We start from the raw sequence: 15,647 nt of genomic DNA on the forward strand, positions 1-15,647 counted from the left end.
GTAAATACTTCTCAAAATTCAGACCTGGCTTTGATTTTTTCAAGAGCTCTAAATAGACATGTACTATTTTTTTCCTGGCTCCATGGTTTGTTTCCACATAGATTTTAAAATAAATTTGGCAAAAACCCAAAGTTATCAAAAATAATTTGCTTTCAATTCAAAGACAAATTCAAGAACACATTTAAAAACAGATCTTTTTAGCATTTCTAAAAGTGAGATAGACTAATATGCTGAACATTCTAACACTATTCAAAACATATATATTTAAAACATATACATACATTTAAAATTTATGTATATGTTTTAAATATTTAAAATACAGTATAAGGCACACAAACAAACATTTAACATTAAATAGTCTATATTAAGTCATAAATCTAGATTAATCGAATAAATGGTTTACGTTATCTAAAAGAAATGCAACTGTAAAGGAGTCTCTAAAAGGAAATTTATAAACAGTATCCTTTAAGTTTTCAAAATAACAGTTTCCACAATTTTTTATATTTAATAAATGCATTTTACTTACAAATCAGGAAAGAAAACCAACGAGGAAGTCATATCTCCTCAATTCATACTCCAAATATCTTTCACTTCTTTTCATGTTTCCTACATGGCTCACAGTATGCTTTTTTCTATCTTAGGGTGACTCAGAGTTACAGAAAAAAAAAAAAATAGAAGGACTTTTGGGTGTAAGGGGTTTGCCTTCTTAGGAACAAGCTGAAATAAACCTGCTGAAATAAAATTATTAGTGACTTCAAATTAAAAAGTTTTAACACAAAGGTTTTCAAAGAACAGTAGCAGATTTTAAATCAATAGCATATATTTAACATGAACTCATGGCAAAATCAATGGTATGTCTCAAATAAAAAGGCTCCTCGTTTGAGTTCCTTAAAGACAATTCAAAATTAGATTTTCATGAATAGATGATATGATTCAGATAAGATTGACATTTTCAGTATTAATATTTCCCATAACATTTTAAATTAAGCTATAGAAGAGATGGTCAAAAACATTACAGACATTTATCTGCAGACATTGACCAGTGAGTATTTCAGATTCTCAAAAAATATCATCTGAGGACCATTATTTGTTACTTTAATAAAGGCTGTTCAGTTATAATAAACTATCGCTTTTGCCATCAGATTGTTATATCATGCAAAAAAGTACAAGTCTAATGTTGAAAATCATCTTAATAGAGAAAAACAACTTTTGCAACATAATATTGTGATTGCTATGCAAAATGCTATGCAATTTGTATTTTCTCATTTCTGTAAAAAAAAGTCATTCACCTATTGAAGGTAAGGTTAATATATGTTGTTTAAATAGGGCATTTTTTTCAGAATAGGGCAAAAATCCAGAAAATTATAATGGTTTTTTTTTAATGTCAACAATATTCTTTTGATATCCTCTCCCCCCCACCCCCGGGCATTCTTCTTTTATTTTGGTATCAGCCACTGCAAATGTTGCAGATAGAAACAAAAGCCAGCAAATTTCCTGGACCTAAGAAAAACTTCAATTGCAGCTCCAATCCCTTTTTAAAACACTCTTATAATGAACAAGTTATTGTTCATTTATGAAAATACAAAGATCAAGTACAAGGCCAACCACTTTGAGACAAATGTCTTGAACTTGAAATATTTAAATAAATTATACTATTTCCTCTAGCTTTTTGAAGGATTTATCTCTTTGTTTTTTCAAGCATTGATATTCATGTGCACTTGCTAATTTTTGCTTAAAAGATATGAGTGATGATGAGGAGACGGTGAGTCATGCAATAGCCTTTTGGTATTGTTGAAGTAGTTCTTAATTTTAGTGAAAAATGGATTAATATGTACTTATCACTAAATAATAACAAACCCCTTGAGAATTCTAAGAATAATCTGAACTATGCTGCTGAATGAACCATAAAAAATTCCTATACTCACTATGAAGTAGGAATGTTCTTTTTAAAACTAATTTACCCATAGAGGTTCAGTATAATGAAATTCCATAGACATCCTACAGTCTATCTGTTAAAGTATTATTTTTAATGTTTGAAAAATTAAACACTTTAAAACTGTTTTTTTTTTAAAAAAAAACCCATCTGTTGTTGGGGTGTGTGTGTCTCTCTCATGTGTATTATCTATTTAAAAACCAGACACAATAAAAACTTACTTTAAATTTTTATTTACCTCAAAATATATGCACTTAGCACCTCAGATTTGATTTCAGCATTTTTTTTCAAGTGAAACTTTTAAATTACAAACAGTAGGCACAGCAGTAATATTTAAAACTGTTCCCTCAAAAAATAAAGGCAAATCAAAAACCTGATTTATTTATTTGCTTATTTTTAAGAACTTCAGCTTTTTGGTGTCCTGATACAACATTCAAGTAGTTTTTATGCAAAAGTAAAGAATTTGGTTTCTGAGGTTACTTGGTATTCTAAAGTTTTCTCAAAATGAGGGCTTCTATTGTCAAGGCTGGAGTTTGTGCAAAAAGTTTGTTTAGAAAATCTCAGTCCAATCAAAGAGTAGATGGTAAGCAAAGATGCTTTCAAGTCAAGATTTTTTTTTCTTTTAAGGCACTTAAAAGAGTCTGTGAGTAAACCAGGCACAACTTTGGGGCCAATGCTTTGCCTTCATCTATAGTGAACTTGATCCTAAGCACAATATGAACAATTATCCAATTTTTTCTTTTAAAAAAATCAAGATGTGCAGCTTGCTATTTATGCAATTACCAAATGGAAAAGCCATATTAACACTTTTACAGAGTGATCATATCAAGGACTTTCCACTCCTTTAAAACAGGAAGAGAAGTAAATTATTTTTATTTTATTTTATTTGCATCTCAAGGCTCAAAGCAGATGCTTATAAGTATTTGTTTCCCTCTAAATCTTAGCCCAAAATAAAGCAGCCATCTTGAAGAAGCTTCTTTTGTCACTGTCTTCTGGGACAAAATTTTTAAATAAAAGTTTGTTGTACGTTGTCTCTGAATGGCCAGGAAAATAAACTTAAGGGTCAATAAATGATACTGCAATATATCTTGTTCCTTTTAAAATTGGAAGTCCTTCATGTAAATGAGTAAGTCTTCCTGGATGCATGAAACTCCATCCTTTTCTAGGTGATTCGATTGAGCAGTTGTATCTCAGAAATTTACATCCACCTCCCTATAAGAAGTAAATCAGAAATATCATCTTAAAGTCTTTATGAAATCCCACAAGGTCCTCTCTAGGTAAAATGTTTTGAATGACATAACAATGATTGACATTACCATCCCATTCTCAAAAGTATATTATTTTGGAGCATCTGTAAATTTGGTTGAAAGATAGCAATAGCAGTAGCACTTAGATTTATATACCACTCCATAGTGTTTTACAGCACTCTCTGAACAGTTTACAATGTCAGCACTCTAACGATCCATGATATTTGCATTTTCCTTTCATGAAAATATGATAAACAGACTTTATCTGATATTGTTATTTTCTTGACTTACAACTCCAATTCTCTCCCCCTCCCCCAGACAAACTAGTTGATACTCAGGTTGGAAAAGAGATTTAACTACAACTGCAATGAAGTTTGACATATATAAGGGAGACCCTGCAGTTACATCCAACATACAGGGTGAGTAAGAGTCAGTCATTAACAATCAGTTTATTTTCTTTAGAGTTAAAATTAGGAGGTACCGCCTTTTGACCCCCAAAAGAAAGCAGTTGCATACACAAGAATGAAATGGCTAAAGGTGTTCACTTTGATATCCCACATGATACTAAGCTAAGTGAAAAAGGAACTATGAGGAAAGCAGTCCATTTGGCCAAAACTACTTTTGGGAAGTTTTACCCATTTATTCCTTAAAATGCCACTTCAAGAAAATCAGACCCTATCAACAGTACTGTTTTCATACTGGACATCCTTATTAGCCATACAATGTATTACACATTTCAAGATTTAATATAATTATATGGTTGAACATTCAGGCTCTGTCCGTCAGTGTTTTACAAAGGCCTAGTACAGAACCAGCTGTTCTGACTGTTGGACCAGTTTCTTATGTTAATCTTCCAGCAGATGTCCTACAAATATTTGTGTGGAAATGAGCTAGAAGTTGAAAGAACAGCATCAGTTCTTGGATGCACTGCAAACTTACTTGAAAATCTTCTCCTGGTTTGTTAAGGGCAATGTTGATGGTAAATGTAGATGAGTCATGGTGAGGTCTGAGAGAGCGCTGTCGGTCAGTAGTATATTTCACAACAAAATTCAACAAGGCATGACCCTGGAGAATAAAATACATGAAGGATTTAAAAGGCATACTGTAAGTTGTCGTGAGGGGATTTATCAATTGTGGGTGCTCTTTCACTCTTCTGGCTTTCTAGAAGAGGGCCAAGACCTGGAAAGAGTGCCAAGTAGCATGGAAATCTAAGAGTGGGATGCAATCCTTGGGGTGGTTGCTGGCCTGTGTACACTACCTTTGCCTTTTTGAAATTCTGTACTTGTCAATTTTCAACTCTTTTTAAGTTACTTTTAATATTTTTAATTATGTTTCTTTCTAAGTTTTCTTTACTTATAAGCCACCCAGAGTCACCTAAATGAAGTGGGCAGACCAGAAATTAAATGGAGGAATGAATGAATAAATAAATAATAGCAGATTCAACCACACAGAGGATTATTATTTAATTTATATATCTATTAAGAAAAAAAACAATTTCACAATATGTTATTATCATTGCTTTTTTGCAGAAAAAAAGAATAGATAAATATAGAGGAGGCATGAGTAGGGCTCAAAATCACTGCAGTCCCACGTATCCAGTAAGAGAGAGAGACTGGGGAAAGGGAAACATGCCCAGTGATACCACTCTCTTCATATTTGGACTCCAAAACCTCAGAATAATTAAATAAGACACAAATCAAATTTTCCTTAAATATCAGCCACAAGTTATTAATAAATTAGCTCACATGAAAAATTAAGAGTTCAGCGTTAAATTTACGCAAGCCCAAAATTTAAGGGAGAACTTTTATAAAATGTTTTATAGATGGCACCTTGATCCACAAAAAATGTCTCGTATGTATCCTGATCTACAGCCTAAATGTTGGAGATGTGGAAGTCTGGATGCTACATATTATCATATTTGGTGGACGTGTAAAAATATAAAAGCTTTTTGGATTAAGATATGGTGGAATATTCAAAGAATTTTTAGAAGGAGGGTAAAGTTTCCCCACAATTGTTTTTATTAGGTATTGTTACAGATTGTGATACTAAAGATATCACATTGATGTTAAATTTAATCACAGCTGCAAGGTTGTTAGTAGCACAATGTTGGAAGAAGGAATCTCTGCCTACCTTGCAAGAGTGGCTTTTTAAAGTTTCTTATCTGGCGGAAATGGCAAAGATTTCGGCTTTCCTGAAGGATCAATCTCAAGAGAAGTATGTTGTGGTATGGAGGAAATGGATAGATTTTATACAACACAAGATGGATATTAAAAAATATTATTTAGCTTTTTAATAATTTATATTGAAAAGCCAATTTTTTTGAAAAGCCAAACTTTTTTCCCCTTTTTTTTCTTTCTTTCTTTTTATTATTATTTTCTTCTTTCCTCTTTTCTATTTTTCTTTTTATATATATATATATTACCTTTAATTATTTTATAACTTGTTTAAGTAATGTATTTAGATTTGTTTATAGTTTATTGTTGTTAATTATTTAGTAATTTGTTTAAGTAATGTATCTAGATTTATCTATATTTTACACTTTTCTTAAGATTCTTTGAAGAAATTCTAATTAAGCCTATATCCAGTTCTGGGATAGTCGGGGGAGGGAAGGGGAGGGTTGGGGAGGGATGGGGAAAATTGTTTTGTTTTTGTATTGTAAAATCTTATAAATTTTCAATAAAAAAAAAATTAAGAGTTCAGACTATGCTCTACTTGATTACTTTTTAAATTTTAACTTGCCTTTGTATAATAGCCAGCAAATACTTTTAGGGTTACAGGTGCTATGAATTCTCTGATAAAATGCAACCACACATTTTCCAGGCCGATTTGTTTCATGTGAATATCATCTGTTGGAACATTTTCATAGCCTCCAGAAATGCGGCTATCCTAAAACAAGACATAATAGTGTATTTTACGTAATATGTTTCACCTGTTATTAGTACAACTATAAAACAACATGGATCTTTGTAATTATTAACTGTTAATATACTCCAATATCTACTACTTTATAGAGATTATGGATATATAGAGAGTATAACTCAGTTTATGCAACCAAATGTTAATTGCTTTTTATATCAATTTTATTGTGCAATTTACAATGGAAGCAAAACAATTTTTCCTTCATCTTGATAGCTAATACATATATTTTTATTGTAAATCAGTAAGAGGGTTTGATAGCCAGTATAACAAGCCCAATACATTAAGTTCTAAATAAACCTTTATAGTTAAACTGTTAACTGCTTAAATAATTTTTAGAGTATTAATCAGCCATTTAATAAGTTCATTAATTTCCTTTAAAGGAAATATCTCTTTTTTATTAACTTTCACATTATAACCTTGGTGTTGCTATAAAAATTTAGCATGAATTTTATGAAGATTAATTAATTATAATTAATTAATCTTACTTATTAATTATACTTATTGTATAATAATATTGTATATGATTATACAATAAGTACCATAGCCTTGCAGAGTCAAAATGTCTCACTTAGTATTGTTTATAGAGACTATAAAACCTCCAAGAGAAGAAAAGAGAAAAGTTTTTCAACCAGGGATTAAACTTCGGAATTTTTCCATGCAAAACTGCTATTAAAATAGTTATGAATTATAATCATATATTCATGAATAACTATTAAACTTACAATTAAAAAATGCAGCCCACCTTAAAACACTGGACACGTGTCTGATCTTCCCCAATATCTCAGACATTGACAAAGTTTTTCCATTTATTTATTCACTGGCCTTTGTTTATGGGCTCCAGTAGTGAACCCATTGGCTGTTACTGGTATAAGAACCCAATAAGAATTCCCTAACATCATGCACTAACCACAATCTGCCTTAGCTATCATTTAACTTGATTTTACTTACCTTATATCAGAGTTATGAATTTTAAAGCTACTATTAAAACTAAAAATAAATTCTAAAAGTGTCCATGAAATGATTCTTACATGATGTTTTCCACCAGACCACTGGCCAAAGTGTTCCATTTCTTCTACTAATTCATTGCAGGCTGTTTCAGAAAATATGGGGAACCAAAACACATCTGGGCATGGCTATAAGTTAGAAATAAAATGCACTTACATTATAATGGATTTGGCATGCTATTTGACAAAGCAGACACTCATATTTTTCTTGACATCTCTGACTAGTAGAGAAGGGATTTATAGTTTACAATTATCTACCAGCTCTCTCTTGTAATTAGAACATATATGTCATTTCTTGTCCTTTAATTGGTGGATTTAATAAAATAATTTTGTGCAGATAATAGTATATAATGCACTAGACCAGCTATATAATTGCTCTTATTGAAATGTGTAATTATCCGGAAGGAAAGACCATTTCAGTGGTGACTTGGGTCTGCCTGCATGAAGTAGTTTCCTCTCACATGCCCACAAATATGCAGCCTTTCAGGCCTTCTTATATTTGAGCAAAATAAGTTTTTCTTCTCAAGAGTCTGAATTAAGTCTATGAGACCAGGAGTTCCACTCATCTGAACCAGGTTGGATCATTCTGAAATGTGGCCCTGGTGACTCTACATCTGAGCTGTGTAAATGTTTGGAAAGAGATTATTTACAACACGTGGGAATCCATATGAAACAATGGTCTCTGAAACACCAAAGCACTTTTCCTGGGTTTATGCAACTTTTTGTACATCTCCATATGCAAGTACAGGCACAGCCACTTCACCTTTTTATGCATGCTTTGAAAGGAAGGAGTTTTACATATCCTACTCTCAGTGCTGACTAAAAATGCTTCTAGGATGTGTGATTTTAATGCATATTACACATTAATTGCAGTGTTTGCTAAAGTTACCCTGCCTGAAATAAGTTCAGGGTAACTGAACTGAACTGGCTCTAGAGTGGGTAGCTTCAGCCAGCACTTCTCTGACTACTGCAGCATTTTCTTAAGTTGCCTAGCATGGCAACTTATACATTAGTTGGTGCTGCCCTTGGGTCTTCTTCCGCAAGAAAAGTTCTGTAGGAGGAAAGCTGATAATGAGTGTGGATCAGTGCAAAGCAACATGGCTGCTTGTTAGTTAGAAAAAAGAGGGAAGAACCTGGGAGCTTCTTAATTAAAAGCAAGAGGGACATGAAATTTTGTAGGTTAGTTTTGAAGAAGGCCTTTGCTCAATGTTTGTTTATTTGCTGCCAAAGCAAAGCTCCCCTTCAAGTGTGTATAGTCCTACCATGTTAGAAAACAATAACATCTCTTATATAAGCTAACAGTGTGATATTTTTCTAGCCTTAGGATCAGATTGTCTTGTTTGCTTACAGTAAACTGAACGGTAACATAACTGTGGAGTCCTTGGTGCTCTCCTTGTTTGGTTGCAGAACAAACATTAGCAGAAATGTGATTTCTGCTTTATTTTGGAATCAGAAGGAAGGTAACATATACATTATGTTCCCTAAATTCAGACCAACTATACTTTTGTAATTGTAGCTCCTATCAAATGACAAAATGTTTCCATTTGGTTTCCCAGAAACATGTGGTTGCATTTCCAACAAACCAGAGCATACCAGGGAATGAACTGCTCTTCTTGAAGCTTTCTATCTCATCAGATGTCACCACAGAGAGAGGGGGGGAGGAAGGGAGGGAGGGAGGGAGGGAGAAAGAGAGAAGAGAGAGAAAGAGAGAGAGAGAGAGAAAGAGAGAGAGAGGTTGGATGGGGCTTGATATGAGATTTAGAAGACTAGTTTTGGGAAATGGAGACAGGATTATGAATTAAAGTTTTCTTAAAGTTTTCCCTAAAGACAACTCTTTTCAAAAAGTTTTGTAAGAAGAAAAACCACATAACAATGACTATATAAAAGTCTCAAGAGATACTCTTTAAACATCGGTAAATTAATAATACCAACTCCATATTAAACATTTAGAACAGCAGAACTCTTAATCATGCATTAAAAATCACATTGCAATATTTTCCTTGAGGAGAATTTCTAATTACCTGTTCTACTATATTTTCAGTAAAAATTTTCGAATAGTTGGGATTTATGTAAGTCTCCTTCCAATCCTTGAAAAAAGGATAAAACATGAATTATTTTTAATGTTTTTCAATGCTCAAAGCATTCAGATAATTTTTCATATTGAATATGGATGGTCAGTATAATATACACAAAAGATGATTTCACACACACACACACACACACACACACACACAAACACAGTCTGAAAACAATTTCAATTCATAATTCAATACATACCACAGGATTTTCAAAGATTTGCCAAAGGTCATTGTTGTAGTGAGAAGTATTGTAGTTAGCAGTTGATACAAGTCTCCCAAATTCATGTCTGTTAGTGAGGTACATAAATATCCCCTATTATTAGGGAGCAGGGAAAAATATGTTAGTGATTATATATAATAATTTAAAATATATAAAAAACTATGTTACATATGAATCAAGATCACTGAAATCAATGGGACCCAAACTATAATTTAACTGATCAGTGTTCACAAGATTATTTTGTATTTTTCCCTTTGATCACTCTTTTACTTCTTCAAAATTTGCTAACCAAAGGGCTGCCCATCAGCTTCTTTAAATCAGCACAACTTATTTGATGGGAATTAAATGGGTTACACTGAAAATTGACTGTCCTTAGGAAATGAGCAAGCATGGATTCTAACATGTGTACAACCTTAGTTCTCTCTGTCATATGTAGCATGTATTTGCAATGAAAAACAATAATAGTTTGTTGTATCCTCCTGTTACAAAAATACACCGCACCACTGTCCAGTTTTATGTTCCATTACTTTTGATGGATTGCATTGCCATAGAACTGGAGAAATGCAGTGGTAACACATGCTTCTAACACAGGTGTATTTAAAAATATGAGATTATGTCTCATAGAAAATGAAAAAAAAAATACTACAAGCATTCTTTGTTATTATAGCACAAAAGAGCTGCAATTATATCACAAGATTCAGCAGGAAACCTGCTATGCAAGAACAGGTTTTCAGGATCAAAACTGATCAAAAATAATTGGGTAATTTAATTTCAACATAAACAACAATAATAATAAATAATACTCAATTATAAATATAAAAAAAACCTATTTCTTCTCTGGTAACTACTTGAATTTTATTTTGAATTTTATATTGTGCATACATTTAAGTTTGTGGCAATTTTAAGTTAACATCTTATCACTGTATGGGCTAAAAATAAGAATCACTCTCATGCAATATGGTGTAGTTTCATATTCATTAACTCAGTGACAAATTTAGCATTTCAAACAGCAGATAAAAGTGATATAAAAGATGTTAGCCTTAATGAAAAATTATCCAAAATCCCATAGAATTTTATCTGAAACTGTACTATAATGGGATATAACACCTGCATCTGCTGTTACTAGAACAATTACTTAAAATGTATTATTTTAATATAGAATGACTTATATCACTAGATGAGCAAATGTTTTGATTTGAATTTTAATGCAGAATTTGCATTCCTTAGCTAATTTGCAATTATATCATAATTATATTTGAACAGCTTTTCAAATTTCATAGACCTATTTTCTAATTTAAAAAAATCTATGTGAAAATTTACTATTAAAGAAATATTAGTCCAAACTTTTATATATTAATAAAATATAAAAATGGTAGCTGTTCTGAAAAACTGTACATACAGAATTGAATACACTATTAGAAATATTTATGGAATTGTATGCACATAAACAGTAGCCTACGTTCAGTGATGCGCTGATAAATATGTAAGAAATAACCCTGCTGACTGTATTTGCCATGCTACACTGTGTTGCCAGCAACTTTTTAGGCATCCTAGCTCAGTTTTGCTCTCAACCAATTTCCAGAATTCCAGAAAAGTTAACATTTAGTTCTTGTGAGCAGAGCAAGCCAGCTCTGAAACACCACTGTCTAAGAGATATTATAGCATCTCTCAATAAGAACTAATGAGGGCTGATGGGAAATGTAAGCAGTTTACAACCTAATGCTGGAAATTACAGCACTAATACATGGTATCACCACCATCACCACTTTATTAATATCAAAAAGGAACTATAAGGGCATGTCCATAAAACTAGCTGATATATCACTATGTAAACAGTAGTAATAACCGCTTCCTTTCCACCATTTAGTTCTGTTGATTGCTTAGATCTGTTAACCACACTGCATCTGTTAACCACACTGTATTTGTTAACTGCACTATATCTCTTAACCACACTGCATCTGTTAACCGCATTGTTTGGCAGCCTATAGCTCTAGAATGCCAAGTGTCTTTCAATTTCCCTTTCTGTAAGCTATATTTCTTGATTACATTCCCTAACCCATTTTTAATAACCATAAAGTGTTTGTCTTAAGTTAACACCCAGAGGGGAAAAAAGTGTATCTTCTCCAACATTTAGTAACCCTTTAAAAATTCAGTGAGCCCTCCATGTGGATAATCCATCCTTGACCTAAAGAATACAACTCTCAATTTAGTTTTTAAAAACAATGTTACACCTCCTGCTTTAACACCTTTCACTGCTTTGCATGATATATAAAGATAGACTGAGTTTGTAAAAACTGTAGACGTGGGTCAGAAGACATTTAAAAAAAGGGTATCGATTGTATTGAAATAAATGATTAAAAATGTGAAACCTTTGGGGGGCTGAGCATATGGAAGGTCTCCACAGAAGGGGAGTCTTTTTCCCTCTGTATGGTCTAAAATGAAGGAGGAGAAGCACCACATCAGTTGACCTTTTGTTGCTCTCTTTCACATTGTTAGAGCTGTATTAAGATTTCCGCTGCCATGTTAGATAAACAACATTCTTTAATCAAAAGCTGGTAAAGAATTGTTACAAACAACATGCAGCTTCAAGCATAGCTATTCATGTATGGGTTAAAAGCTTGATCTGTCAGCTCTTTATGTGATGCAATTAAAAGAAAAAAATGTGCTGATCCAACGAACAAGAGTATTTTCTTCTTTTTTTCATGAACTGTGAAATGGAGTTAGATTTAATGAACACGAGCACATGGCAAGCATAGATTGTAACAACTGATGCTAGAAATATTGCGAACAAGATAATATTGACTGGGGTATGCTGTAAAATGAGTATGAATAAAATAACATCATGCATTGTTAAAGAAGGGAAGAAACTTTAATACTTGCCACCTTTTCTTGTTCAATTCAGCAAAATTATTTTTCAATGCTACATTGCCTGGAAATAGCTGTCATATTGTTTCTGCTCTGGAACTAATGTAAATATCAGTACAAATTACAGATTTACAGTTGTATTCCAGTGATATTCACATGTGATCTTACAATACTATCATCCATTCAATACTATTAATGATATTATTGCTTTTGTTTGATAAAATTTAATCAGATTTATAATCATAAAGTTAAAGGCAATTCTACAGTGCAACACGGGGACATTAGTACAATCCAATAATGTACTAATATGTACATACAATGTATAGCATTGGGGGTATTTTTTTTAGCTAATAATAATTTCAATTTATAAAATGGCAAATAACTATCTATAAATATCACATGGAATGGATTTTTTGATTCATTATGTTAAAAAATAATTTTGTATCCAAAACTGGGCAGCCTAATTGCGAATATTTAAGAATACATAAAAATGCTTCATTTTAAATTAAATGGTTGCCAAGTTGAACAAAAGTACAAAAGAATTGGCTAGTAGTTTCTTTTTGTGAAAATAAAATAAAAAGGTAACAATCAACATGAAGCATTACATGCACCTTACCATTTCCCGGGCGTTCCTGCACATCGCCATATCAGAATCCAGCTTTTCACGAGCAAAATAATTTCTTTCATTCATCTCAGATCTGAGAATCTGTCCTTTGATCAAGTATATATTAGCTACATAAGGGACATTCCACACACCTCTATGAAAAAAAATGGCAGAATGATTGGAATTGAAATAGTCCTGCAGTTGGGCAACATTTTGGCCCACAATTCCCTTGTTTCTCTCTTAAGTTAAGTGATCAAATATTGTCAAACTTTAACTATAATTTCTACTTAATATGAAATGGGAAACTATACTTAAAAGTGCCAAGTGCACCAAGAAGATGAGCAGCTTCCTGATATTTACTATCCTGATTTTTTTCCAAAATTGTTAACTTTAGAGACCATAAAGAAACTATATGAAACTTACATATAAAGTTATTAGGGCAAGGTGAATTCCAATAAACACATTTTCTCTTATTATTCAATAAGAGAATGGCCAATATCATTCATCAATTTTACAAGTTGCAATTCTCAATTTTAACTTCTATTTGAACATTGTCGTGTCAACTGCACAGATATAAAAACTACATTAGCAACATAATCTGTTTGCTATAGTTAGCATATCAATGAACCAGAATAAAACTATGATAGGAAAACAATCATTTTCATGGTTGTTCCTCTGCTTTGGAAGAAGTCCACAAAGCAAGTTTGCATTGCTGAATTTTACAGAACACTTGCTCCTTTGCAAGGAAATCAATTTCTGGTGGAATATCTGAAGATGAAATGCACATTGTAAACAATTCTGAAATTAATTTCCATAAGTAGCTGTAATTTGTTCCATGTCCCAGTACACTGCTTCATGCAAAAATAGTTTTATAATATTCAACAATTCAAGGGAAATACAAATTACTTAACTGTAATTCATAATTGAGTAATTGATATCTACAAATAAAGAGCATTTAACTTTTCAACTTGTGACACACAATTATACTTTTTAAAATTAATGACAATTTATAGTTTACAATAGCACATTGCTCACAATTAACTTCATATTATTTACATAAATATTCCTTAAAAAGCTTTCAGTGAGCATTTGCTATAACTTCCACAAAATTAGCAAGTCTGAAATAAATGACTCAACTAGGCAAGAAGGGATGATTTCACATCCTGTAATAGGCATGATTTGATGGTATTATGCAAAATATTTTGATGTGCTCATTTGAAATTTGAAACAGCCCATTCTGATTGTGTGAGGCAAGCCCAAATGTGAGCTAGTATTTTAAGAATGATCAAGACTTTTTTGAAATACTTGAAAAGGAGCCACGTCACACAGAAAATTTGTTGTTGTTCAGTCGCTAAGTTATTCTTGAATATGCATGACCCTATGGACCATAGCACATCAGGCTGCCTTATCCACCACTGTCTTCCAGAGTTTGTCCAAATTCATGGTCATTGCATCAATGAGACTATCTAACCAACTCATCATCTGCCATCCCCTTTTCCTTTTGCTTTCCATCGTTCCCAACATCAGGATCTTTTCCAATGAGTCCTCTCTTCTCATTTGGTGGCCAAAGTATCTGAGCTTCAGCTTACACACACACAAAAAAAAATGGACTGTTTCAAATGTAACATGACATTGAAATAATTTACACATAACTTTTTTCTTCATATTGCAACCCTTCAGTAAAGAAAATTGCAACACAAATTTAACAAGTTTATTAAAACTGTTTATACTAGATAACCACAAAAGTTTAAAAAAATAGAGTTGCCAGCTAAGATCTTTAAACATAAGACTAACTTACATTCTATTTCCTTGGATAATATCTATGTAGTCTTCAGATCGAGCATAATACCCATCAGCAGTTAATGAACCCCAAAAGTTAGACCAGAGTTTCCCATGACGTGTTACAAGAGGTGCAATGATCTTTCTGTAAATAACAATATAAGGAAACGTGACTAGGTTGTAAATTAACAATGGAAGCTAACATAATAGCATTAACAGTATAGCATAATAATCACTCATATCCTGGTCACCTCATGATTGAATTATTTCAATGTTCTCTACCTAGGGATGCCCTTGAAGACCATTCATAATCTATACCCAAAATGCACTGCCACAAGCAGTAACGGACATTTCTCAGTGTATCCATGTATCACCACTGCTAAGTAAGATGCATTAGCTATCAGTTGGCTTTTGAATGCAATATAAGATGCTGGTTATTACCTATAAAGCTTATATTTTTTTCAAATTCAAAAGCTGTATAAATGGCTTTTGAACAAGTTCCTGAAAAAAAAACTGAGATGGAAATACAATATATCTAGCTGTGATCTTAGTGAACAGACAAAAGGAATGTTGACACAGAATAATATTAGCATTATTTTCTCTAACACACACTAAAACTAAAGCTATTTCAAAAAATCATTAAATAAATCTATAGAAAAATTGAGATTAGACTTAATAATGTTCTCTAATCCCAACCAATTTTCCCCATGTTAAGCATACCTATTTTGTTCTATTAGAAGCTTCAAAGTATTTGGATTTGTTAAAATAACATCTGCATCAATGCTGAAATAATAGTCACACTCTTTATTCTGTCGACAGATATCCCTTGAAAAATAGAATAGACAGCAAAGCTATAAGAATTTATAAACAAGTCAGTATCCAAATAGTCATAATAGCTGTAGATATGTATGTATAAAACACAGAAATTTGAGAAGGTTCTGTGGCAGCTTAAATAGTATAACACACAAATATATATATAGTTAATTGTTCAGAAAAAA

The 15,647-nt window shown here is 32.2% G+C and overlaps 1 protein-coding gene across 2 annotated transcripts in view; it reads right to left on the minus strand.

The window, feature by feature from the left end:
- Window positions 1-2,145: 2,145 nt before the first annotated feature.
- The window catches only part of PLOD2 (procollagen-lysine,2-oxoglutarate 5-dioxygenase 2), a 58,048-nt gene continuing 44,546 nt past the window's right edge, over window positions 2,146-15,647 (minus strand). The window contains exons 11-20 of one of the 2 annotated variants that reach the window (XM_039364869.1): window positions 15,370-15,474; window positions 14,669-14,794; window positions 12,883-13,024; window positions 11,771-11,833; window positions 9,381-9,494; window positions 9,125-9,190; window positions 7,128-7,232; window positions 5,920-6,066; window positions 4,120-4,245; window positions 2,146-3,145 (exon numbers count right to left, since the gene is read on the minus strand). In XM_039364869.1, the coding sequence (XP_039220803.1) occupies window positions 2,990-3,145; window positions 4,120-4,245; window positions 5,920-6,066; window positions 7,128-7,232; window positions 9,125-9,190; window positions 9,381-9,494; window positions 11,771-11,833; window positions 12,883-13,024; window positions 14,669-14,794; window positions 15,370-15,474 (1,150 nt within the window). In that variant the 3' untranslated portion in view covers window positions 2,146-2,989. The remainder of the gene's footprint in view (window positions 3,146-4,119; window positions 4,246-5,919; window positions 6,067-7,127; window positions 7,233-9,124; window positions 9,191-9,380; window positions 9,495-11,770; window positions 11,834-12,882; window positions 13,025-14,668; window positions 14,795-15,369; window positions 15,475-15,647) is intronic. The other variant, XM_039364871.1, reaches the window with a different exon arrangement.

Source organism: Crotalus tigris, unplaced genomic scaffold (genome assembly GCF_016545835.1).
Source record: "Crotalus tigris isolate CLP2741 ecotype Arizona unplaced genomic scaffold, ASM1654583v1 scf7180000019894.434026, whole genome shotgun sequence".
Classification (NCBI taxonomy): domain Eukaryota; kingdom Metazoa; phylum Chordata; class Lepidosauria; order Squamata; family Viperidae; genus Crotalus; species Crotalus tigris.